We start from the raw sequence: 26,719 nt of genomic DNA, 5'->3' as shown, positions 1-26,719 counted from the left end.
TGCAAACCTCTTCTCTTAGGGTACATCTAGACTACAGGCTTTTGTTGACAGAGGCTTTGTCGACAGATACTGTCGACAAAGCTTCTGTCGACAAAGAGTGTCTAGACTGCATCCAGTTCTGTCGACAAAGCAAGCTGCTTTGTCCACATGAGAGTGTAGACGCAAAAGACAGTGTAGATGCAATAACGCCTTTTGTTGACAGAATTCTGTCGACAAAAGGCGTTATTCCTCGTAGAATGAGGTTTACCACTGTCGACAAAACTGCCAAGTTCTGTTGATGTTATGTCGACAGAACTCGGCGGTAGTGTAGACGCAGGTATAGTTTTGCCAACAAAAGTCCACTTTTGTCGATAAAACCTTGTAGTCTAGACACACCCTTACAGTTCTCATCCCTCCCCATCCAGCTGCATTTCGAGGTTCCTCCACGCAAAAGCCAGTGGCAACGTAGTGCCCGTGGTGACCCTAACACACAGACTGGCCCAGGTTGCTTTGTGAACCTCGGGGAGGTTTCCATCAGAGCGGCCGCTTTGAGTTTGTCATGAACCAGGAACCAGGAGGAGTGGGGTGGTTTCTAAGCACACCGTCCTCATCACTGCTCATATGCCATGCGGCTAGGCTCCCACCCTGGCTCATGGATTCCCCAACAGAAGAGGATTCCGCCCACAACTCCTGGAAGACCTTGTTTCTGTGACGCTGTCAAGTTCTCAGCACTATTGCACTCGCACTTTTCACGTGTACACCGACTGGCACCTGAAACATTCCTTGGGTTCCCTGAGGGCAGATTGCCAATGTGCTAGACTTCTGGAGACCTAGGCTTGGCTTTCAGCCTGCTGTGCTCGGACTCCCTGGATCAGCAGGGCTGGGGGTCTGCATCACCAGGACGTTTGCCTCCTGCGTGGATACATCCTCCATACGCCACAGCAGCAGCTTGGCCGGCCGGCACAAGGGATCTGCACCCGTGAACTCGAAGGGAAGTTGGTGAGTGACTGGTGACCGGCATGTGGGGCCTTACAAAGAGGGAGGGGAAGCCAAGGCAAAAATCAGGAAGAGGGGAGAAAATAAGAGGAACTTCAGGGCACAAATCCCTCCTCTGATCTCTGTCTTAAAGTTTTTCTGTCACTCCCCCCACCACATTATCCAAAGCCCATCTCCTCCTAATCACTTCCATGGGACAAGCTGAAGGCCAGGGTACTGTGAGGACACACAGGGATAGGAAGATACAAGAAGCTTTCCTAATATAGTAGCCAGGCACCGTGATAGGCCTGGCACATTCCCAGGACACGGACCTGCCTGGACTCTGCACTGGCCAGCAGAGCCGGCCGTACACATGGCAAGAAGCATGCTACCCGCTCGGAATAGATGGTGCCAGGAAGCTGTTCCCATGAGGAGCTTGGAGAAAAATAATCTCAACTACACATACAATATGATGGGGACTAATTTAGCTACAACTGCTCAAGAGAGAGATTGTGGAGTCATTGTGGATAGTTCTCTGAAAATATCCACTCAGGATATGTCTAGATTACATCCCTCTTTCGACAGAGGGATGTAAATGAGGCACTTCGAAATTGCAAATGAAGCCGGGATTTGAATTTCCCGTACTTCATTTGCATAATCACGTAATGGCTCTTTCAAAAAAAGCGGTATTTCGAAAGTAAAACCACTGTCTAGATGCGGTTCTTTCAAAAAGGAAAGGCTTTCTCAAAAGATCCTTTTTTGAGGTTTACAGGATCTTTCGGAAAAGCCTTTCCTCAGTTTTTGAGGTTTACAGGATCTTTCGAAAAATCCTTTCCTCAGGTTTTGAGGTATACAGGATCTTTCGAAAAAGCCTTCCCTTTTCAAATGAACCGCATCTTGACCTTGGTTTTACTTTCAAAATAACACTTTTTCGAAAGAGCGCCATTACATGATTGTGCAAATGAAGCACGAGAAATTCAAATCCCAGCTTCATTTGCAATTTTGAAATGCCTAATTTACATCCCTCTGTCGAATGAGGGATGTAATCTAAACAGAGCCTCAGTGTGCAGCAGCAGTCAAGAAAGCAAACAGAACATTAGGAATCATTAAAAAAGGGATAGAGAATAAGACAGAGAATATTTTATTGCCTCTGTGTAAATCCATCGTACGCCCACAGCTTGAATACTGTGCACAGATGTGGTCGCTTCATCTCATCAAAGATACATTGGCACAGGAAAAGGTTCAGAGAAGGGCAACAAAAATGCTTAGGGGTTTGGAACGGGTCCCATATGAAGAGAGATTACAAAGACTTGGACTTTTCAGCTTAGAAAAGAGGAGACTAAGGGGGGGATATGAAAGAGGTCTATAAAATCATGTCTGGTGTGGAAAAAGTGAATAAGGAAAAGTTTTTTACTTGTTCCCATAATATAAGAACTAGGGGTCACCAAATTAAATGAATAGATAGCAGATTTAAAACAAACAAAAGGCAGTTTTTCTTCATGCAGCACAAAATCAACCTGTGGAACTCCTTGCCAGAGGATGTAGTAAAGACTAGGACTTTAACAGGGTTCAAAAAAGAGCTAGATAGATTCATGGAGGTTAGGTCCATCAATGGGTAAGAAATGGTGTCCTTAGCCTCTGTTTGTAAATGGATGACAGGAGAGGGATCATGTGATGATTCTCTGTTGTGTTCCCTCTGGGGCATCTGGCGTTGGACACTGCGGGCAGACAGGACACTGGGCTAGATGGACCTTTGGCCTGACCCCGTCTGGCCATTATGTTCTTATGAGGACCACTAGGCCTTTCTGGGTCACAGCACTTCTGGGGGTTCCCCCCTGGGGTTCTGCAGCTCCACCCCTCCTCTTCTCCAGCACTGTGCCCATCTGGTACATCTAAGCCCTTACCGACTATAATTGAAATAAGTGTCGCATGTGATTCCAAGTCAATAATCTTCCACAGCAGGAAACCCTCATAGCCAGCACCCATGTCTCACCGGCATTCACCTGGGCACCAGCCTGTTCATCAAGTGCAAGAATATTGGCTCACGTGGGCAGTGCAACACGTTGCACGAGTCATTCCTGGGAAAGGGAACTTGAAGCTCTCAGGACCTTGGTTTCAGGGAGGGATTCATTTGGCCCAGACACACACGGAAGTGCCCCTGGGTTCTGCATTCAGAGATTGCCTAGTGTGGCTGTTCCCAGACCACAGAATCACAGAACACTAGAACTGGAAGGGACCTCGAGAGGTCATCGAGTCCAGTCCCTTGCCCTCATGGCAGGACCCAGCACTGTCTAGATCATCTCTGACAGGTGTCTGTCTAACCTGCTCTTAAATATCTCCAGGGATGGAGATTCCACAATCTCCCTAGGCACCTTATTCCAGTGTTTCACCACCCTGACAGGCGGGAAGTTTTTCCTAATGTCCAACCTAAACCTCCCTTGCTGCAGTTTAAGCCCATTGCTTCTAGTCCTGTCCTCAGAGGCCAAGGAGAACTATTTTTCTCCCTCCTCCTTGTAGCCACATTTTAGGTACTTGAAAACTGCGGTCATGTCCCTTCTCGGTCTTCTCTTTTCCAAACTAAACAAACCCAATTCTGTCAGCTCATGTTTTCTAGACCCTTCATCATTCTTGTTGCTCTTCTCTGGACCCTCTCCAATTTCTCCACATCTTTCTTGAAATGTGGGGCTCAGAGCAGGACACAATGCTCCAATTAAGGTCTAATCAGTGCAGAGTAGAGCGGAAGAATGACTTCTCGTGTCTTGCTCACAACACTCCTGGTAATGCCTCCTTTCTTCAGGGCAAAGCCCAGATAAATGGGGTTTAGCCAGGTGAGCTGCTCTGAGTCTGACTAGAATCGCTCCCCCATGCCAAGTGTTTCATGGGAAGTACAAACAGGCCACATCCCTCCAGGCACACCTCAACCTCACCCCACAAAACCCCTTCTACATGGAGGCCAATTGAGCTCCACAACCCAACGGGGGATGCCAACCATCTCCCAGGCAACAGAACTGGCTTTGTAGTGTTCTGAGCCTTCTCCCAGGCCAGAGGAGTTGGCTGACAGAGCAAGAAGGGGACTGAGGCATTAGTGCTTCTCCGGAATAAACCCACAGGCGCCACGTATCAGAGACTCACCTTCTTCCCATCCACCGTGTAGAGCTTCTTCACCGTGAACTGCAGGAGCTCGGAAATCTCATCCAGGAGAGTTTTGAAGCTCCGAGCGTTCCTGCGATTCAGGATAATCGAGCGCCGGACGCCAACGTCCCCGTTCTTAACCAAAGTGATTTTCTTGGGTATTTTGGGGCCTTGCTGGGAAAAAGACATGGACTGGTCTTCGTGCCTGCCTTCCGGGCCTCCTCTCCTCAGGGCACTCACCGGGCGGCCATTCCACTGAGGGCCTCCCCGCCGGCCCATGCCGATGCTAAAGGGCTTGGTGTATTTCTTGTCAGAGCAGAGGTAGCACCCGCCATCCTCCAGCTGGTCCAGGGCGCTGATGCAGTGGACCCCCCGTGGAGTGGTGATGGTCCGCACCCCGAAGGGCAGAGGGACCCTGTGGGAGAGGTCATCCATGAGGGCATTGAAGCTCTTGAAGCTGCGTGGGTTGATGGCCATCTTGACTCCCCCAAACTGAGGGTCTCCGCTCTTGAAGAAGGTTATTTTCTTGGTCGGAGGAACCTGGGGGATCGAATTTATCCGAGTCACGGAAGGAAGGGCCTGCTCGTAGTTGTAGGGGCTGGAGGTGGGCAGGTAATTGGCCAGCGCCTGCATCATTGCCCAGGCTTAAAAGGTACCTGCAACAGAAGCACACAGCACAGTTTGGACTGGGTCATACAGAACCAAGGGCTGGCAAGTCACAGGGCCAAATTTTCCACACATGGGCAAGCATACTTACTATATGGATGCCAGGGAGAGCTCATGATATCATACCATTGCCAGCTAGCTGGCTCAAACATATATGAGGCTAGGTAGCTGCAAATATAAGTACAAGCTTTTAAAAACTAACACAAATTCTGTTCACAGTTTTTCTAGAGGAAATGCACTGAAGACCCTTGGGGTACGTCTAGACGACAGGCTTCTGTCGACAGAAGTTTTGTTGACAGATACTGTCGACAAAGAGCGTCTACACTACCTTGAGTTCTGTCGACAAAGCAAGCTGCTTTGTCGACATGGTAGTGTGGACGCAAAGGACAGTTTACAGGCAATAACACCTTCTGTCGACAGAAACTCTGTCGACAGAAGGCGTTATGCCTCATAAAATGAGGTTTACCAGCGTCGACAAAACTGCTGAGTTCTGTTGACGTTATGTCGACAGAACTCAGCGGTAGTGTGGACGCAGGTATAGTTTTGTCGACAAAAGTCCACTTTTGTCGACAAAACCCTGTAGTCTAGACACACCCTTGGAGTGTAGGTACTTAAGAACAATTTGCTTCTTCTCTATCAGCTTCTTGGAACTTGAACACTCTATTTCACTATTTTTGTCTCCCTTCCTTCTCCCTCCCCCCACACTCCATCCCCTATTTATTTTTGGAACTGGACTTTTAATACTTCATTCATCTGAAGAAGTGGGTTATACCCACGAAAGCTCATGATACCGTCTACATGTTTTGTTAGTCTTTAAGGTGCTGCTAGACTATTCGTTGTTTTTTACGTTTTGCCAAATCCAGGCATTCAATAATTTTGCATCAGGCTCCCCCCCCCCCCCCCCCGCCCGAACCAGGAAACTGGCTTACATTTGATTTATTTCCCTTTTGGTTTTTTGACGGGCATGTTTTCAAGATACTCTCCAAAACCGGAAGAGCTAAAAATGTCCTTAAAAAAGGAAGCTGAAATTCTCATGTGATCCCATGACTCCATGAGCTGGGGATTTAAGAAAAATGTCAAAAATAGTGAGACGTGCGATAGACTCTTGACAGCTGGCCACACGGTGCAGTGTGATATGAGAATATGGCCCTTAAAATATAGATGTCATCCAAAAAGGATGTTCAACTAGTACAGGTTGAACTTCCCTAGTTCAGCACGCTCTGGTCCAGCAATATCCATGGTCCAGCATCATTTTAGTGAGCCAGGTGTTCACTTATCATAGGTGTGGCCAAGTTTCCCACGGTCAGTGTTGTGTGCTGTTAGTTTGTTGTGATTTGCCCCAAATGTCTTCAAGAGCCCAGTCAGCAGTGGAAGTGTTGGCCATGCTCCTAAACAATATTGACCTCCCGTAGTCTGGCAAATTAGGAGGCGCATCGCCAGCAGATCTAGAGAAGTGATTATTCCCCTTTATTCAGCTCTGGGGAGGCCACATCTGGAGTATTGTGTCCAGTTCTGGGCCCCCCCACTACAGAAAGGATGTGGACGCATTGGAGAGGGTCCAGAGGAGGGCGACCAAAAATGATTAAGGGAATGGAGCATATGACCTATGAGAAGAGACTGGGATTTGGGTCTGTTTAGTCTGCAGAAGAGAAGAGTGAGGGGGGGGGATTTGATAGCAGCCTTCAACTTCTTGAAGGGAGGCTCCAAAGAGGATGGAGGGAGGCTGTTCTCAGTAGTGACCGATGGCAGAACAAGGAGCAATGGGCTCAAGTTGCATCAGGGGAGCTCTAAGTTGGATATTAGGAAAACTTTTTCCCTAGGCGGGTGGCGAAGCACTGGGATGGGTTCCCTAGGGAGGGGGTGGAATCTCCATCCCTAGAGGTTTTTAAGTTGCAGCTTGACAAAGCCCCGGCTAGGATGATTGAGTTGGGTTGGTCCTGCCTTGGGCAGGGGGCTGGACTTGATGACTCCTGAGGTCTCTTTCAGCTCTAGGATTCTAAATTCTCCGGTTCGGCACCAGTCAGGTCCGGAGGGTGCCGGACTAGAGAACTTCAAACTGTAGAGGAGTTTCCTTTTTTTTTGGAAATCAGGCCACCTATTAATGGGCTAGAGGACCTAATTTTAGGTACCCACGTTTGAGTCTGTAGGCTGCCATTTTTAGCTCTGTCGGTGCTGTACAGGCATAGACCTAGAGGGGAGCAAGCTGGGGTCTTATTCTTCCTTGTGCTTCTTCCATTCAATTGTTGGCTCCTATCTTTTGCAGACTGCTGCCGTAAAAATTCAAGTCCCATGAGGAGCTCGCTCTGACATCGGAAAAAGGATCCTTTTGGCTTTGGGAACCAAAAAGATTTCTCTCGCTGTCATTTATACCTGCTCAAATGCTGTGGTGATGAATGTGAAATGAATGCCAAGACAGACACGCAGACAGACAGGAAACCCCGCAATGTCATTTGAGTCAAGAGCTTAAATGATAGAAATGCTCCAATTAAGCAGGAATGGAGGCTCCAAAAATGATACTTTGCCAGCCTAACACAGTGGAAACTCCATAATCCAGACTTCCCTAGACCGGCAACACCTCTGGTCCAGCATTGTTGGGAGGACCCCCTGGGGGCAGGAGTGTTGCCAGATGAGGGGGCCAAGAAAGGGGCCGCTGGGGAGAGCCCCCTGGCAGCAACAGAACCACCGGGTGGAACATGGAGCCTCGGGTGGTAGTGGGAGCCAGTGGGGGGAAGCACCGAGCCCTCTCCCCCAGGTGGCAGCAGAACCGCAGGGCAAAAGCAGACCCCCCAGGTGGCAGCAGAATCCGGGGTGGCAGCAGGGTGGCCAAGGAAGAAAAGCAGAGCTCCTGGTGCATTGATCTCCCTGGGTTCGGCAAATTCCCTGATCCAGGACTGCTCAGGTCCCAAGGATGTCGGACCAGGGAGATTCTACTTGGAATTGCCATATTTCCATTCATTCATGGGCAACAAAGCACTAAAGTTACAGGCACAATCTCAGACAGTTTTAAGTATGTTTGCATGGGTACAGGCACTGCACGTTGCTGGTGATAACAAGGGGAAACTGATCAGCAAAGATTGTTGGCTAAAGAAAAAGACCCTGATCTCAGCTAGGTGAGGCATAGTGTCTAGGACCAGCACCCATTTTGTCTTCCACGTTACCTGCTTGGCGTCTCTAAGGCCATTTTAAAAAATTACTCTTAAATACAAAACTGCTTGTACAAAACATTTCCTACAAAGGTGATAAATGTATCTCTAAGAACTTCACCTCATACACAGTTGTGTGTAGCATGCCACAGCTAGTTCTAATGTCAAGAAAAATAATTATTCAATTCTGAATTATTTAGCGGGCACCCAAATCCGCTACCGGTAAACCACTAGCAATATTGTAAATGTCTTCTGTGGGCGCAACATTTGGACCTCAATAAATAATGTGATTTGCTCCATTTTACAGTTTTTGAATCTCCAGTAATTTTTTTTTATTTTTTTTTATTTTTACTGCTATGCTGTCATTAAATGCCTGCACACTAATAGGAGACTAAATCTACCATTTCAGTAAATGATGGGTTGATCTAGAATGAGGGGAAAAAGGAATGTTGGCACCATTTGAAAGATTATTACTTTGATACATTTTTAATCAGCTCTTTAATGCTATTTCCTACGGACGCGGATTTCAAGGAGCTGCAGCTTTTTTACATATGCATCAAGTCTGCAGTTGCAGGACAATTTTTCTTTTCTTTCTGTAAAGATCTATCCATCAGTCTAACTCTTCAGAAACTGCTGCCATTCCCATGCATTTCAATGGTGTTGAAAAGTTATGTCCCTCTGCCTCAGCTCCTAAATCTCATCACTTTCAGATATTGGCTTATTTTGCAGAGAACCTGGAAACCCAAATCTTTCCAAATTGATAGTCCACAAAGCAGTTATAGGTGGTTCATGGAAATGTGTTTGGTTAGATGTGGCTGACTTGCCTTGTTTCTAGCTGCTAAATCATATAAAATAAGAGCTACAATTATAAGGACAGTATTTTATGTATTACTTGTCCCGGTAAGCAATTGTCCAGGGATGTCAGAAGATTGCAAAAGGAATGAAAAATGGACCATACAGTGGCAAATGGGAGGATAGATAATCCACAGTGCTGCAAGTGGTACATGAGAAAGTCTGTCTATGGAGAAATGGCCCGGACTATGAAAAACCCTTCCAGCAAATCCAGGGAAGTCTCAATTTGGTTTACATTTTAACTTGGTCTCAGAAGGAGCTCAGTGGGAACATTTATTCCAAGGTGTAGGGCTGGACTGGGGTTGTATCAAACGTTTGGGCTAGACAACGTATTGCCACCTTAGCTCAGATACAAAACCTTGCAGAAAAACAACACAAAGCACCTTCAAAGCATGTGTCTGTACTCACTCGAAATCGCCGCATGGTCCTTGATCAAGGCGACTTTTCATTAACGAAACAGCCAAGCGATTGTAAAAAACCACCACCCCAGAACCCACTGGTCAACGCAGTGAAAAGCAATAGCCGGCAGAGGCTGTCAATCAAACTGTCCTCAAAACCGCTGACCACAGCTCTGAGGGTTAATCGGGCCGGCGGTGCTAAGGATAGCAAGCAAAGCTACCTAATCTCTTAGCGAAGGCTCTCAAATCCAGCAGGGCTTTAGACACAAAGTGTGATTCGTCTTTCACTCGCGCCCCGTTCCGCTGGAGTACGTCGATTGATGTCAGTGGAGTTCCTTTTGATTCACCCCAGAGTAAAGGGGGAGCAGACTCCGGCTCAAAGCAGCAATGCTTTCGTATTGCATCACGACATGTGGAGCTCCACTTAACTTTCCCTGAGTCATCCGTAGGTATTCTTAGTGATTTACAGCCAAGATTCTCCCTGTTGTAACCCCTGAGCTACATGTCCTAGACAGGTGAACCATCCCCTAATGCTGGACTGGTACAAGCATTTTTTTCCTATGGTATAAGATTTATTTTTCCATTAACAACATAAGAGCGGCCAGACTGGGTCAGACCAAAAGTCCATCTAGCCCAGGGTCCTGTCTGCCGACAGTGGCCAATGCCAGGTGCCCCAGAGGGAGGGAACACAACAGGGAAACATCACGTGATCCCTCCCCTGTCGCCCATTCCCAGCCCCTGACAAACAGAGGCTAGGGCAGGGGTCGGCAACCCCCCCCCCCATTGCGAGCCCATTTTACTGGCACGTGGGCAGGAGCTCGGCCCTGCCCCCGCTCCCCCGTGCAGCGGGGAGCCAGTGCTGTGGGGAAGCCAGTGAGGAGCCAGTGGTGTGGGGAGCCAATGGGGAGCCAGTGCTGTGGGGAGCCAGTGCTGTGGGGGATCCAATGGGGAGCCAGAACTGTGGGGGAGCCAGCAGGGAGCTAGTTCTGCTTGTGAGGGAGCCAGTGCTGTGGGGAGCCAATGGGGAGCCAGTGCTGCTTGCGAGGGAGCCAGCGCTGTGGGGAGCCAGCACTGTGGGGGAACCAATGGGGAGCCAGTGCTGCTTGCGAGGGAGCCAGCGCTGTGGGGAGCCAGCACTGTGGGGGAACCAATGGGGAGCCAGTGCTGCTTGCGAGGGAGCCAGCGCTGTGGGGAGCCAGCACTGTGGGGGAACCAATGGGGAGCCAGTGCTGCTTGCGAGGGAGCCAGCGCTGTGGGGAGCCAGTGCTGTGGGGAGCCAATCGGGAGCCAGCGCTTTGGGGGAGTCAGCAGGGAGCCAGTGCTGCTTGTGAGGGAGCCAGTGCTATGAGGAGCCAATGGGGAGCCAGTGCTGTGGGGAGCCAGCACTGTGGGGAGCCAGCAGGTAGCCAGTGCTGTGGCTCTGGCCTCAGCCAGGCAGCTGTAGGATGGAGCTTTGGGAGGGGGCCTAGTGTCCAACCTAAACCTCCCTTGCTGCAATTTAAGATGCTTGCTTTTTGTCCTATCAGAGAACAAGGAGAACAATTTTTCTCCCTCCTCCTTGAAACACCCTTTTAGGTAAATGAAAACTTCTATCATGTCCCCTCTCAGGCTTCTCTTTCCTAAACGAAACAATCTCTGTCTTATTCTTTATCCTTTTTTCAATTACTCAAATTATTTGCATTTTGACTGCTATTGCACAGAGAGTGGATGTTTTCAGAGAACTATCCACAATGGGTGTGTCTAGACTACAGGGTTTTTTCGAAAAAAAGTGGTCTTTTTTCGAAAAAACTTCCCCATGCGTCTAGACTGCCGCCGCGTTCTTTTGAAATTAAATCGAAAGAACGCGGCGGTTTTTTCAACCGCAGTAAACCTCATTTTACGAGGAAGAATGCCTTTTTTCAAAAGAGACTCTTTTGAAAGAGGCTTGTAGTCTAGAGGTAGCCAATGACTCCATGATCTCTTACTTGAGAGGTAATATCTATTTTAGTCCCCATCCGTTTGTATGTATAGTTGGATTGATGTTTTCCAATGTGCATGACTGTGCATTTATCAGCATTAAAATCCACTTGACATTGTATTGCCCAGTCACCTAGTTTTCTGCTTTGGATTTCACTGTCTTGAGCAATATGGTAGCATCTGTTTACCCTTTTCTCCAATCCATTTTTTAGTATGTTGAATAGGATTGGTCCCAGTGTGCCCCCCTGAGGGACATTACTTGTTACCTCTTTCCATTCTGAGAATTTACCATTTGTTCCTACCCTTTGTTTCCTGTCTTTTAACCAGTTAACAATCCACGAGAGGACCTTCCTTCTTATCTCATGACAACTCACTTTACTTAAGACCTTTTGGGGTACGTCTAAACTACATGGCTCCGTCGACGGAGCCATGTAGATTTGTTTGTTTGGCAAAGGGAAATGAAGCCGCGATTTAAATAATCACGGCTTCATTTAAATTTACATGGCTGCCGTGCTGAGCCGACAAACAGCTGATCAGCTGTTTGTCGGCTCAGCGCGCTAGTCTGAACGCTCCCCTGTCGACATGAAAGCCTTTTATCGACATCCCCGGTAAACCTCATCCTACGAGGCATAACGGGGAGGTCGATAAAGGGCTTTCAGGTCGGCCCGGAGCGTCCAGACTAGCGTGCTGAGCCGACAAACAGCTGATCAGCTGTTTGTCGGCTCAGCGCGGCAGCCATGTAAATTTAAATGAAGCCGCGATTATTTAAATCGTGGCTTCATTTCCCTTTGCCTACAACCCTAATCTACATGCCTCCATCGAAGGAGGCATGTAGTCTAGACACACCCTTGGTGAGGGACTTTGTCAAAGGCTTTCTGGAAATCCAGGTACACAAAATCCACTAGATCCCCTTGTCCAGACTAGACTCTTTTCTTTGATCCTTCCCCCCGTACATACGTCGACCTGCGGGTGCAGCGTAGAGGCACTCTAAGCAATTAAGAATCCAGCACATTCCCAGAGAAGGTGTGTGGAGGGTTAACGACTGGGAAACACCAGGCTTCTCTCCGGTTCGAATTTGTCTAGCTTCAGCTTCCAGAGCGGGGGTCTTGGGACACCTTTTCCTGCTAAATTAAAGAGTCATCTTCAGGACAGCGGACCAACTCGCTGGGCCCTGGGCAAGGTGAGGGGCCAGCTCCCAGCTCCCGGAAGGGGAGGGGCCATGGGAGGAAGGGACAGACCCGAGGTAGCCAGTCCTTAGCACTGCCTGGACCACCCTGTCCCTCCCCTCCCCTCTCCCCCCCCCTCCTCCCGCCCAGCCCTCAGCACTGCCCAGAGACTGCCGTAAAGTAAGGGATAAGGGATCTTTTGGAAAAGGCTTTATTTTCCGAAAGATCCACGTCTAGACTGGCGCTTTTTTCCGGCAAAGCGCTGTGCCGAAAAAAAGCGGCAGCCATTTTTATGCTAATGAAGCGGGGGAGATTTAAATCCCCGCTTCATTAGCAATTGCGATACGTCTAATTTGCATCCCTTTTACGAAAAAGGGATGTCGTCTAGACGTAGCCACAAAGTAATAATCATGGGGAAACTCCACCGTGGGCCTAAAACTTAGTTACAAAGGAAAGCAAAAACATTTTTAAAAAGTGTACAGACATCAGATCCCATTTCCCAAACCATAAAACCTAACGGATTTACCTAAACTTTACCCTACTTATAGAAGAGTCTATTCTTGAAGGGGGACATTCTGTCTCCCTCCCTCAGTAGCTGGAGTGAAACTACCCAGGACAAAGGAGAGGGAAAAACCCAAAATTCCGTTGTCCCAGTTTGAAATTCCTACTTACATTCCTATTGGCCAACTCTACCTGGGTTAGGTAGAATTAACCCCTTAGCCCCCAGGCTGCTGGCCATCTCTCACGATCATGACAGCCCCTTATTGGGAAACTAAATCCTCCCCTTATCAGGAGATAGATTCTGGAATCAAATTGGGTTTTCCTATCGCTCACTACTATGGCTATGTAATCCCATTTCAGGCACATCCCATTGTCCTGGCAAACCAGACCCCGACCTTGCTTTAGGTTATAATAAGAGGAAGCTGTCTACCAGATTGTTGGTCCTGACGCTTACCATTTTGGAGGACTTATTGAAAAGACAGACAAACTCTTTCAATATATAGTAGACGGCTGTATATTGGCAGGAACACCGTGCAGTATGGCAGGGACTCTGTTAGTCCCCATTCCCCAGGCTAGAGACCTGACACTAATGACAAGAGACAACCCTGAGTCCCTTGTCACGGCTTCCGCCCTCTCTGCCTTACCCCAACTCCCTCACCCCCTCTCTGCTTTACCCCAACACCCTCACCTCCTCTCTGTTCAAACCTGACTCTCTCACTTCTAACCATCCCCTCTCTGCCCTACCCAAATCCCCTCTCTGCTCACCACCCCTGAACTCCACGCTTTCTCTGGCTTCCCCTGGACCAGTTTCGTCTCTGGTTTCTCTCTCCCCCACATGGGCGGCGGAGGTAGGTCCAGCTGTGCAAGGCAAGCTGAAGCCCCACCCCTTTGACTCAAAGTCACGCCCCCCCCACTGCCTGGCTGCAGGCCAGCCTGGCCACCATGCTGCCAGGGAGCCAGGTTGCCACACAGCATGGTCCTCGCCCCTCCTGGGCGTCTGGGCAGTGTGGGCAGCTTTGGGAGGCAGTGCCTTCCCTTGCTTACATTACCCGCCGCCCATGCTCCCCCAGTACCCTCTCCTCTTCCCTTTTCTTTGGCTCACGGCAGCTCCAGAAGGCAACGCGTGCCGCCCAGTCTCATGTGCCGTGCAGCCCCTGTGCCCAGGCAAGATCGACTTGCCATCTCTGCCTCAAACGACCCCTTGAAACTGCTCCATTTGCTGCACCACCACCCTCGCGGCCTGGGGCCAGAGCAGGAAAAGAAACCCCGTAAAGTCCTGCACACAGAGCTCTTTCCCTGTGGCGGCAAAGGAGCGTAGGCACAGTAGCCGCAGCCTTAGGAGGTTGGCTTGTCAGCCGGTCAGAAGCACACAGTAATCCATCGATAAGGGGCAGGCACCGGGACATTACACATTAGAGTCTGACTCTCCCGAGCAGTTCACCTATTAAATGGAGTCTGAGGGGGAGTCGCCGTGTTAGCCTGTAACTTTAAAAACAACGCGCAGTCCTGTGGCACCGTAGAGACTACCGAAATATAGCTAGTATCATGAGCCGGCATGGGCAAAACCCACTTCCTCAGGTGGGTTGGAGTAGAAACAACAGGAAAGTTGTTAAGTGCTAAGTGCTCGAATTTATAACAGGTTAAGAAGGGGGAGAGGAAAAAAAATACCTGCCAGTTGTAGTGCTGGTGCTAAGGAGGCTGAGTGGGCCAGAAGAGGGCCCTACTTAGCTTTGGATGTCATTGAGGTGTTACGTGTAGGGAAGGTTGACGGGGCTCACTCACCCTCGGAAACCCCACCCCCTTGTGTCAGTGTGAGGGGGCTTCTTTTCTCCTCAGCCCCGGCACCTCCTGTCAGCCACCAGCCCCTGCCCCCAGGTGTTCTGTGGCTCAGCCCTATGGCCAAGTAACTCCAGCTCAGACCCCTTGGCTGTGTCCAGACTCAGGGGTTTTTTCGGGAAAAGTAGCCTTTTTCCGAAAAAACTTCCCCTGCGTCCAGACTCAAGCCGCGTTCTTTCGAAATTAATTCGAAAGAACGAGGCTTTTCTTTCGATGGCGGTAAACCTCAATTTACGAGGAAGAACGCCTTCTTTCGAAAGTTCCTCTTTCGAAAGAAGGCGTTCTTCAATGTAAATAGGGCTTCTTCGAAAGAGAGCATCCAGACTCACTGGATGCTTTCTTTCGAAAAAGCAAGCCGCTTTTTCGAAATTTCTCCGTGCAGTCTAGACCCTCTCTTTCGAAAGAGGCTCTTTCGAAAGATGCTTTCGAAAGAGCCTCTTTCGAAAGAGGCTTGCAGTCTAGACATAGCCCTTATGAACAAGGCCAAACCAAAGTCCCAATAAAACCAAACAGTTCCTCTGCCCGCCTGGGCTACTGACGTCTTCTCTGCCCTACTGACAAACCCTCTCTCAGGGCAACCCTTGCCAGAATCTGCATTGTCCCCGGTGTCTCTGGCTGAGTACCCTAATCGCAGACCTTTCCCAGCTGGAGACACCGGTCTCCTCTGCCGTCCCCCCCAAAGTAAGATCCTTCCATCTGCTTATTCCAGCTTAGCTCTGCCCCCCTGTGGCCAGGGCCCAATTCGCCACTCACCGCCTCAGATGTGAAGCCCAGCAAGGAGCCAGGAGCCAGCCGATGAAATGGCTAGGCAGCGGGTTTAGAGCAAGAGAAGGCAGCCCATCTTCGCACCATGCGCAGCCAGCCCGTGGGACTCGCCGGCGGGGGAGGTTGTGAAGGCCAAGACTGTAACAGGATTCAGAAAAGAATTAGGTAAGTTCATGGCAGCAAGGTCTCTCGGTGGCTATTTAGTAAGGCCCTGCTGAAGTCACGGTCATGAAAAACATGGCACAGATCGTGAAATCTGGTCTTACACATATTCCATGGGGGAAACCAGCATTTCTCAAATTGTGGGTCCTGGCCTTGGAACATAAGAACAGCCAGACTAGGTCAGACCAAGGGTCCAGCTAGCCCAGTATCCTGTTCTCCTATAGTGTCCAATGCCAGATGAGCCAGAGGGAGTGAACACAACAGGTAATTATCACGCGATCTCTCTCCTGCCATCAATTTCCAGACAAACAGAGGCTAGGGACACCATTCCTACCCATCCTGGCTAATAGCCATTGATGAACCTAACCTCCATGAATTTATCTCGCTCTTTTTTGAGCCCTATTAAAGTCCTAGTCTTCACAACATCCCCTGGCAAGGAGTTCCACGGGTTGACTGTGCGCTGCGTGAAGAAAAGCTTCCTTTGGTTTATTTTAAACCTGCTAATTTCATTTGATGACCCCTAGTTCTTATGTGATGGGAACAAGTCAAGAACTTTTCCTTATTCACTTTTTCCACAGCAGTCATGATTTTATAGAGCTCTATCATATCCCACCTTAGCCTCCTCTTTTCTAAGATGAAAAGTCCAAGTCTTTTTAATCTCTCTCCATATGCGATTTGCAGGGAGATCACAAGATTATTTGGGGCAGGGCGGATTACAGTATGGCCACTCTTACTTCTGTGCTACCTTCACAACTGGGTGGCCAGACAGCAGGTGGCCAGGTGCGTAGCTCTGAAGGCAATGCCCTGTCCTTCCCCAGCAGCAGCACAGAAGTAACGGTGGCACTCCCATCCTGTCACTTTTGTGCTCTTGGCCTTGTGAGCTGAGCTACTGGCAGCAGCTGCTGCTTCCTGCAGTCCTCATTGGCTGGGAATGGCGAACTGTGGCCAATGAGAGCTGCAGGCAGCTGTACCTGCGGACGTAAGGTTAACAGCCTGTCTAGCAGCCCTCCAGTGACTTACCCTGATGAGCTGTGTACAGAGTATGGGCTGCAGATTAACCACCCCTGACCTGGACTCTGAAGATGTTTGGATCCAAATCTGCATCTGAGCTTTGCAGCACACGGCCATCTCTAGCATCCTGCACTGTTTTTCCAAGGGGAATTCCCTTTGTTCCTGGCCTTTTGGACTGGTTTGAATCCACCCAACAGCATTCCTACCCAAGCCTTTTGCATTCGTTTTTCAATCCAGATTTCACAAGGCACAACTGCTTTCAAGTCCAAATAGTACATCTTTTGTGCTCCCCTCATCTGCGGAACTTTTAATTCAATACACCTAAGAAGGGAGCAAGTTTCTCTGGAAAGATGTCCTGCCTATTAAGCTGTTAATGCTGCTTAATGCTCATAATTCCAATCCCTTTCCATCCAGTGAACTTTTTCTCTTCATATGCATTCCATTGTTTTACAAAGTAGACCATGCCGTAGGCTAGTAATTACCATGTTTTCCTTTGGTTTTTTGATAATTGGTGCAATGTTCACTGATCGTTCTGGGATCCGGGTGCTTGACAGATCCTCTGTATTCAGTGATGCAAATCCAACAGCCTCTATGTAACACCTCATCGGCTTTTGCAGTGATTTCAAGAAAGACGTGGAGAAATTGAAGACGGTCCAGAGAAGAACAACAAAAATGATAACAACAAATGGTCTGGTAGCACTTTATAGACTAACAAAACATGTGGATGGTATCATGAGCTTTTGTGGGCACAGCCCACTTCTTCAGATGACTGGAGTATTAAGTTTAGGATGGGCAGACCCAAAATAAATAGGAGAGAAAGAGGGGGAAGGGGAGAAAAAAAATGGAGAAAAAAAAGACCATTTGTTGTTTTTTTCTGTACAGACTAACTTGGCTACCCCCTGAAGCTTCTGAACAAAAATGATGAAAGGTCTAGAAAACATGACCTGTGAGGGAAGACTGAAAGAATCGGGCTTGTTTAGTTTCGAAAAGAGAAGACTGAAAGGGGACATGATAGCGGTTTTCAGGTATCTAAAAGGGTGTCATAAGGAGGAGGGAGACAAATTGTTCCCCTTGGCCTCTGAGGACAGGACAAGAAGCAATGGGCTTAAACTGCATCTAGGGAGGTTTAGGTTGGACATTAGGAAAAACTTCCCGCCTGTCAAGGTGGTGAAACACTGGAATAAATTGCCTGGGCAGGTTGTGGAATCTCCATCACTAGAGATATTTAAGAGCAGGTTGGATAGACACCTGTCAGGGATGTGCTTGGTCCTGCCGTGAGGACAGAGGACTGGACTCGATGACCTCTCAAGGTCCCTTCTAGTTCTAGGATTCTATGATTCAATGTCCACTAAATTGTGGCTCATTGTCAAACACTGCTATGTCAGCTGTAACATGTGTAGCACAAATAGATTTGTTATGCACAATCAGCTGTTTAGCTGTGGTATCTGCCAGGGAAGCTCTCAGGAAAGTGAGAATGGTCTAGAATGAGCACCTTTTCTCCAGTAAATTAATCTTTCCATTAAGTAGATCTATGCCTGCCTTCTCTGTGCCAACAACACCAGCATGGGCTCTTTTGCGCAACCGAGCCTGTGTTTAAAGCATACACAACAAATCTTGAGAGCTGCATTTTGAGGCCCATATAAAACATCTCTAGCCTTTCCTGTAGGCTTGTCAATCCCTATATGGCCTTCATGTTTCCTTTTTTAAGGAAAAAGGTCCAGAGAAGAGCAACTAAAATGATTAAAGATCTAGGAAACATGAGCTATGAGGGGAGACTGAAAGAATGGGGCTTGTTTAGTTTAAAAAAGAGACGACTGAGAGGGGACATGATAGCAGTTTTCAAGTGTCTAAAAGGGTGTTACAAGGAGGAGGGGGAAAATTGTTCTCCTTGTGCTGAGGACAGGACAAGAAGCGATGGGCTTAAATTGTAGCAAGGGAGGTTTAGGTTGCACATTAAGGAAAAAAAATTCCTGTCCGGGTGGTTAAGCTGAAATAAATTGCCCACTGAGGTTCTGCAATCTCCATCACTGGAGATTTTTAAGAGTGCAGGAGGCTGGATTTGTCGTCAACAAAATCCTTTCTAGGCCTTAGAGCTCCTGCCTGAACTGGCGATAGGGGCAGAGAACAGGATGCCCTAAACCTTACTTGCTTTCCACAGACATCGTGAGCTGTGGCTCTGGCCATCCCCGGCCACATTTTGCCTCTCACAGCCCGTATTGTATCCAGTCAGCACACACCTCAACTTACATGCACTCAATCGATGTGCGTGTGACTTCAGTAATATGGCTAGCAAACAAACAACGTGGACGGAAGCAGTGAAATCTGGCAACTCGTGCTGTGGGTAGCGTCGGCCACCAGCAGCCCCTCGAGGCCAGCAGCCCAGCTGAGCGGCCCCCACCTGAGGGATACGGCTTAATCGGTTAAGCCGTTAAATGTAACGTTTAACCAGACGACTGATTAAACTGGATTTTACATCCCGTTAGGACATTGATCCGTACACATGCTAGATCCGTGTTTCTTAAACTTTTTTAGACTGAGGAACACCAAACAATAATTTTTTTTTTATGAGGAATACCAAGGATTTGTTAAGCACAAAAAAAAAAGGTGGGGGGAAGTTACTGAGCAAAAATAAAGGTTGCCTGCCCCTTTAAGGGCAGCCATTTTTAACTCTGTTGTTCTCCACCGCACACCGGTTCTAGATTGTTCTAGATTGTTTTCTTCTTCTGATTACCAGTGACTCCAAAACAGGTAATGCCAGTTTGGTCGGAGTCCTGCCCCCCTTCTCCTTTGGCCACGCAATCCTCCCAGAATAGGCTGTCAGGGATCCCCAATCCCTTGCCTAAGCCTGATCCTGACCTGAATTCACGTGTCCACTTCAGAGACAGATGTGAAAAGAATTGAGATTAGTTATTAAGAGGCTTTGGGTGCCGTTGAGGAGGCTTAAAATAAGAGCATCGCTGAGGATAGGACGGGAATGCACCAGCGATCCATGCAGAATAGAATGCAGCACAAGTCTCGAGGAACATTTGTTCAGGTTTTTTAAACAAATTGAGGAATGCGCGTCGTTTTGCTCACGTGGATCGGTACAGAGTGAGTTTCAAGACTGCTCAGGTTCTCAATGGAAGCAAATCCGAATTAATTTCCCATGGGATTTTATGCCAAAATCTTTTCTATGCGTTTGTGTTCGTGGTCTCAGGAAGTGGAAACACCATCATGTGACTCCTGTGACCTATCACAACTCACCAGCACAGCAGGGCTTTAATCCCGGCATTGCAAATAAATTCCAGACCGTTGTGAGGGGTTAGAGAAGGTTCCGTGAAGATGAGCAAAAGGGAAATTCACTGACTAACTCATTTGTTACAAAGTATTGATTCAGCGCTAAGAGTTGATGTTATATTCTTGATATTTTGCAATGTTAACGTGCAACAAGAGTTTCAAAAAGTGACCGTAAAATTCGGTATTCATTCTTTCAAAAGCTTCTAGATCAAGTTTTTCTTATTTTCTCTTGCTGCCTGAACCTCATTAATTAGGCCAGGTCTACATTAAACATGCCTGTTGGCTTCCCTTACTCCTCGCTAAAGGAAGCGTAACAGATGCCACATAGGAGCCCTCAGAGTTTGATTTAGCCAGCCTTAACTAGGCTCACTAAATCGAACTCTGGAAGATTGATCACCGCAGCAGTGATCTTCCTTTTAGTGTAGACAAGCCCTTAGCCTAGGATAGAGATGTAAGTGACTAGTTGACTATCCAATAAGCAAAAGCTTATCAGAGAGTCAACTAATTCCTCAATTAGTCGTTCCCCCACCCCCACTTGCTGCCTCTAGCAGAGGCAGTGGGGAGGGGAGGGGAGGAGTAGGATCCAATGATGTGGGGACCTGACTTAAAAGCTGGTCCCCCCCAGCACCGTTTCCACAGGGGGGCAGGGGAATAGCGGGGACTGGCCGCGAGCTGGGAATCTGAGGATTCCCAACTCGTGCCCAGTCTCAGACGCTGCAACTCTGCTTTTTAAATGTATTAAGAGCCTGCTGGCTCTTAATACATTTAAAAAGCAGAAGCGCAGCAGGGGGGACCCAATATGAGCCGCCAATCAGCTATCCCAGCTCGTGCTGGGTCCCTCCTGCTGTGCTTCAGCCTTTTAAATATATTAAGAGCCTGCCAGTTCTTAATACATTTAAAAGGCAGAGCCGCAGCAGGGTTAACTCCCAGGACCAGGACCAGTTCCCTGCTTATCAACTAGTCGATGGAAAAAATCCATCGACTAGTCGATTAGTTGATTAAACTATATTTAACATCCCTCGCCTGGGATCTGAAGTTATGGGCTTTCTGCCACTTTGCTTAACACCCCGGTGGAGATTCTGCTCCTGGAAATTAGCTGAAGATTTCTTTGCTGATACATAAGGCAAAAATACATAGTTGCATAGTGGTGCTGTTGAGCAAGGAGAGGCCCTTTTGCATAGCTATGGTTACTTACCTATATGTATTACAGTATTGCTTAGGGCTTCCAGCTGAGACAGCAGCCCATTGTGCTGGATGCTGTGTTTGCCATAGCGAGCGATAGTCCCCACCCCACCAAGTTTGCAGTCGAAATAGACAGGAGGAGAGGGACACAGCGGGTGAAGTGATTTGCCCAAGGCCACACAAAAAGCCAGTGGCAGAGCTGGGAATAAAAAGCCCAGCTCCCAAATCCCAGTCTAGTAGTTTCTTTGCTTAAGCAGCATCACCTCACAAAAAGAATGGTTGCGTTTCTATGTGCATGCATGGTTTCAAATGTATTTTTTCTGGGGGGGGGAAATGAATTATTTACTGTGCTCTAGCTATGCACTTGCGCCACCTCTCCTGTCAAGCACGTAAGTATGCATGCAAGCCAGAAAGTCTTTGAGAGACAAAGTTGAGATTAAGAGGCAGCAAGTATGAGAGCGATTAAAGGATCTATATATACATACATTACGTGGCCAAGCAGTGCTTAGAGAAACTAAAATAGTCTGCAAGCATTAAACAGTGCCAACAGTACCTGAAGGGAAGAAGTGGAAGATCCATCACTCAGCACATTTTAAAACTTAGAATGGATAGAAAACTGCTAAATGTACAATAGGGAGCAATCATGTATGGGCAGCAAATTGACCGGCTAGATAAGCCAACAACACAGGGATGAACTACTATTGAATTCAGTGGCTGTTTTGACATGGACTTCAATGAGAAAGTTTTTATCCCAGTTCTTTTGCATCTCTAAATTCTAGGATGGTTGGGTTTAACAATTCATCCCAAGCATGGAGAGGAATTGTTCAGAGGATACAAAGAGTATAAATAGAAGTGGAAGGAAACCGAGGCCACATCAACTGGAATAATCCACCAAATGAAATGGATGAATTCTCGTCCTTTGGGTCCAATAAACATAGATTGGATGTGAAAATGGAGGACACAATTTTACATTAATAGGGGTACGGAGGCAATGAATCAATGGATCCAGCTTCTCAAAAATACCTGCATAAGCGCACGTTTGTGCACTCGGAACAGATCCGCCGAGAACTGCTGATTTACACATGCAGTTTTCCCGTTTTCAAATGGGTGTGGGCAATGTGTCATGCATTAGTGTTCAAACATTTGGTAGGCACAAACACTACTCCTAAAGGCATTTTAAAAGTGCATCAACTTGGCCAAGCATCTCAGGGCTCTTCACAACAGAATAAAAGCACAATTTTAAAAAAAGGAAGGGATATTCACATAAGCATTGCTGGAGATACAATGGATCAAAAGGAGGCCTGATACAATGAGGGAAAACAGGAGGTGAGTATAAACCCATCTCATGACTTTATTTGCTCTGAAAAGCTCCTAATGCGTTTTGGGTGCTATGGAAAGAATCATGCTGATGAGTTGACAATGATGACTACTAGTAGCACATGAGTACAGAAGAGCCTCAGAGGTACAGACACCTCAGGAATGGAGGTTGTTAGTAACTCTGAAAAGTTTGTGGCTCTAAACAAAATGTTAAGGCTGCTCTTTCAAAAGTTCACCACCGAACTGTGAATTGATGCAGCCGTGCAGAAGCAAAAGGCAGCTTTTCACCACCTTACTTTAAATGAAAGAAGCATAGAAACAGTCCCCGTACTCTGTCAAAGTTTTTTACAACTCCTTATTGTATAGAATTTTAGAACTGGAAGGGACCTTGACAGGTCGAGTCCAGTCCCCTGCCCACACGGCAGGACAAAACACCGCCTAGATCAGTGGTTCCCAAACTTTTCGGCATCACGCCCCCTTTTTGATTTCTGAGAAACTCTCATGCCCCCCTCCCAAAAAAATAGCAGCAAAACTTGGGTGGGATTGACGGGGGTGGGTTGCCTCGTGCCCGCCCTGGAATTTCTTCATGTCCTCCAGTTTGGGAATCCATGGTCTAGATCATCCCTGACAGGTGTCTGTCTAACCTGCTTTTAAATATCTCCAGTGATGGAGATTCCACAACCTCCCTAGGCAACTTATTCCAGTGTTTCACCACCCTGACAGGTAGGAACTTTTTCCTAATGTCCAACCTAAACCTCCCTTGCTGCAGTTTAAGCCCATTGCTTCTAGTTCTGTCCTCAGAGGCCAAGGAGAACAATTTGTCTCCCTCCTCCTTGTAACACCCTTTTAGATACCTGAAAACTGCTCTCATGTCCCCTCTCAGCCTTCTCTTTTCCAAACTAAACAAGCCCAATTCCTTCAGTCTTCCCTCATAGCTAATGTTCTCTAGGCCTTTAATTATTTTTGTTGCTCTTCTCTGGACTTCCTCAAATTTCTCCACATCTTTGTATGTAGTATTTACATTTAACATAGTTCTGTATTGCATTTGCTTTTTGGGGAGAGGGGTGTCTGTCTGCTGTCTGATTACGTACTTCCAATGAGGTGTGTCAGTTGGTAACTCTGCTGTTTATAATGCTGAGGTTCTGCTATAATAATTAACAAGGGGCCAAGCATCGTCACCGATAAAATTTAAAAAAGGCAGATTCAACCATGGGAGCTCATCCTACACCCAGGACCATGTGGGTGCAGGATCAGAACCACTTGGAGCTGTTTTATAAATGCAGAGAGATGAATGGACGTGGGTTTGAGGCTCACTTTCAGGCTCATGCTTCACCTGCTGACCTAAGAGACAGTGAACAGACCCCTTATCAGGCGGCCAAATTTGAAAATTTAGCCCAGTAAGTCTCCTTGCAGCTTTACATTTCTCACCGCAACAGATCTGAGCACTTAGTGGCCTATAATTTAAGCATCGTACATTTCCTGTTAAACAGTGTAAATACTGAAACTGCACTACAGCGTGATGGGGGAAATGTAATGACCTGGGATATATAAAATCATGTAACTAGATCATCTAATGGTCCCTTCTGGCTTTACCTTTTATTATTCTACAAATCTGTATTGAGTACAAATCATTCATTCATTCTCCACAATAAGCCATGCAGGCGCAGGAACGAATGAATGACATTGTTGGATAGGCCAAAAATGTACAGACTTTGCTTCTAGGTAGAGGAGAGGATGGGGCTGAGGACTGGTAATGAAGAAATCTTTCCCATCAGTGTTTGTAGACAATGTAAGGGGTACCAAATATAATGGAGATTACCTATCTCCTAGAGCTGGAAGGGACCTTGAAAGGTCATCTAGTCCAGTCCCCTGCCTTCTCAACAGGACCAAGTACCATCCCTGATGAATTTTTGCCCCAAATCCCTAAGTGGCCTCCACAAGGATTGAACTCACCACCCTGGGTTTAGCAGGCCAATGCTCAAACCACTGAGCTATCCCTCCCCCCTACTGGTGAATAGGATGCACAGCCATGGACAGAAATGCCAAGATCAGCCAATCTAACCAAGGTGAGGAGTGCTTTAAAGGCAGATGGGAACAGATGGGATCACAGGGGGGCCCCCTTCTGTTCCTGGGAGCCCGTATCAGCTTATCTGGTTGATCTGTTCTTAATCGGCCACCGCTCCTGAATATCACATGAGATTTCAACCAGCTGTGACAGGTTAGATCAGGAAAGTTCGATTCAGCGGCTGCTGAACAGGAAAACCATTTGCCTCGGAAAGGCCTCGCCTGCCCAAAGAACGTGGATTTCTATGGAAAGATGATGAGAAGTCCTCTGCTCTGACACCTCATTGATGTCCATGGTCTTTGGTTCAAGCCTTTGGAAGTCTTCCGGCTAGAACACCCTAACCAGCTCAAAATACACTCGTTGGGAATACTTCCAGCCCAAGCTATCGTGTGTCTCAGGTGCCCTCCTCCCTCAGACACCTCACTTCAAAAGCAAGCGCGCGTTTGCCCCATGCAACCCCGTCTCTGCCCCACTTTTGCTATAGCAAGTGATTGTCCTCCCTTGGAACGCCTATCACAGAATCTAGGGTTAGAAGAGACCTCAGGAGTCCAGCCCCCTGCCCAAAGCAGGACCAACTCCACTAAATCAACCCAGCCAGGGCTTTGTCCAGCCAGGACATAAACACCTCCAGGGATGGAGACTCCATCCCCTCCCTCGGGAACCCATCCCAGGGCTTCCCTACCCTCCCAGCGAAATAGTGTTTCCCAAGATCCCACCTAGACCTCCCCCACTGCAACTTGAGACCATTGCTCGTCGTTGTGCCATCACTGAGAACAGCCTCTCTCCGTCCTCTTTGGAACCCCCCCTTCCGGGAGTGGAAGGCTGCTATCAACTCCCCCCTCACTCTTCTCTTCAGTAGATTAAATAAGCCAAAATCTCTCAGCCTCTCGTAAATCATGTGTTCCAGCCCCCGAATCATTTTTGTTGCCTTCTGCTGGACTCTCTCCAATGCGTCCACATCTTTTCTGTGACGGGAGGCCCAGAACTGGACACAATACTCCACATGTGGCCTCAGCAGTGCCGAATAAAGGGGGGGAAAATCACTTCCCTAGATCTGCTGGCCATGCTCCTACTAATGTACCCCAATCTGCCGCTAGCCTTTTTGGTGACAAGGGCACCAACCTATTGACTCCTATCCAGCTTCTCAGCCACTGTAGTCCCCCAAGTCCTTTTCTACTGAAAAACATGACAGGCCGTCACTGAGTCTGCATCCATTCCATCTTTCTACATTGCTGCCTTTTAATGTGTCTTCTCTGTTAGCTTCATTTCCCATACTCAGCCTTACTTTGGGTGCTCTCCATTCGGAGAGGCATATCCCCGAAGAATAAAAATGTCCATATTCCTCGACTTACCCCACTGAACGCAATCCAGAGACATCGCTTTGGTGAGACCAATAATCCAGAGCCGTGTCTGTCTCCCTGCCCGGAGCCTTCACATAGAAAATCCAAGGTCAGGACACAGGTCTTTCCCTCTCTGTGTTGCCGTTTTTGTGAGCGAATGAGGAAGCACGTCCAGTCAAGCGTTGGCTGTCCAAAGAGCAAGGAAAGGGGCCGAAATCGCTACGTCTCTTCCCTCGTGCAGCTTTCTCTGCTCGGCCCTGGGAACAGCTTCTCTGCGGCCGCAGAAAAAGTGGGCTACTCTCCCCCGCGTGGCCACTGCAAACTGGATTAGGAGTCCAAAAGAGGCTTAGAGCTGCGCACCATCTGCAGCATGGATAAGGAGGCGGCGAAGATTGCTTGCCTTGCAGTTCACATGGCTGCGCTTTGCCGTAAAGCCCCTGCGCTGAATGCATTTCCCTGGTCTGCCCTGCCGTCACAGCCTGAGAAGGGACACAGACGGAAAGCCGCACACCCCCTTGGATAGGAACGTGCAGATCCCAGTCACCATCCAAAGGCAAAGGGGCTCCTTCCTATTAAATATCCGGCAGCACAAACGTCCTTTGGCTAAAGAATAAGACATAACGGCCAAACTGATCAGACCAAAGGTCCATCTAGCCCAGTATGCTGTCTGCTGACAGTGGCCAGCACCAGGTGCCCCAGAGGAGGTGGACCAAAGACAATGACCAAGCGATTTGTCTCCTGCCAGCCTTCTCTAGCCTTTCAAAAACAGAGGCCAGGGACACCATTCCTTACCCCCTGGCTAATAGCCTTTTATGGAACTAACCTCCATGAATGTATCTAGCCCTTTTTTAAACTCTGTTATAGTCCTAGCCTTCACAGCCTCCTCTGGCAAGGAGTTCCACAGGTTGACTGTGCGCTGTGTGAAGAACTTTCTTTTATTTGTTTTAAACCTGCTACCCATTAATTTCATTTAGTGTCCTCTAGTTCTTATATCATG

The 26,719-nt window shown here is 48.0% G+C and overlaps 1 protein-coding gene across 1 annotated transcript in view; it reads right to left on the bottom strand.

Moving 5' to 3' along the window:
- Positions 1–15,528, bottom strand: part of RP1L1 (RP1 like 1) — a 46,425-nt gene extending 30,897 nt beyond the window's left edge. The window contains exons 1-2 of the mRNA XM_075923139.1: positions 15,358–15,528; positions 4,087–4,742 (exon numbers count right to left, since the gene is read on the bottom strand). Coding sequence (XP_075779254.1) covers positions 4,087–4,722 — 636 coding nt within the window. The 5' untranslated portion in view covers positions 4,723–4,742; positions 15,358–15,528. The remainder of the gene's footprint in view (positions 1–4,086; positions 4,743–15,357) is intronic.
- Positions 15,529–26,719: the final 11,191 nt, after the last annotated feature.

Source organism: Pelodiscus sinensis, chromosome 3 (assembly GCF_049634645.1).
Source record: "Pelodiscus sinensis isolate JC-2024 chromosome 3, ASM4963464v1, whole genome shotgun sequence".
Lineage (NCBI taxonomy): Eukaryota > Metazoa > Chordata > Testudines > Trionychidae > Pelodiscus > Pelodiscus sinensis.
This window is presented reverse-complemented; position numbering and strand designations above follow the sequence as displayed.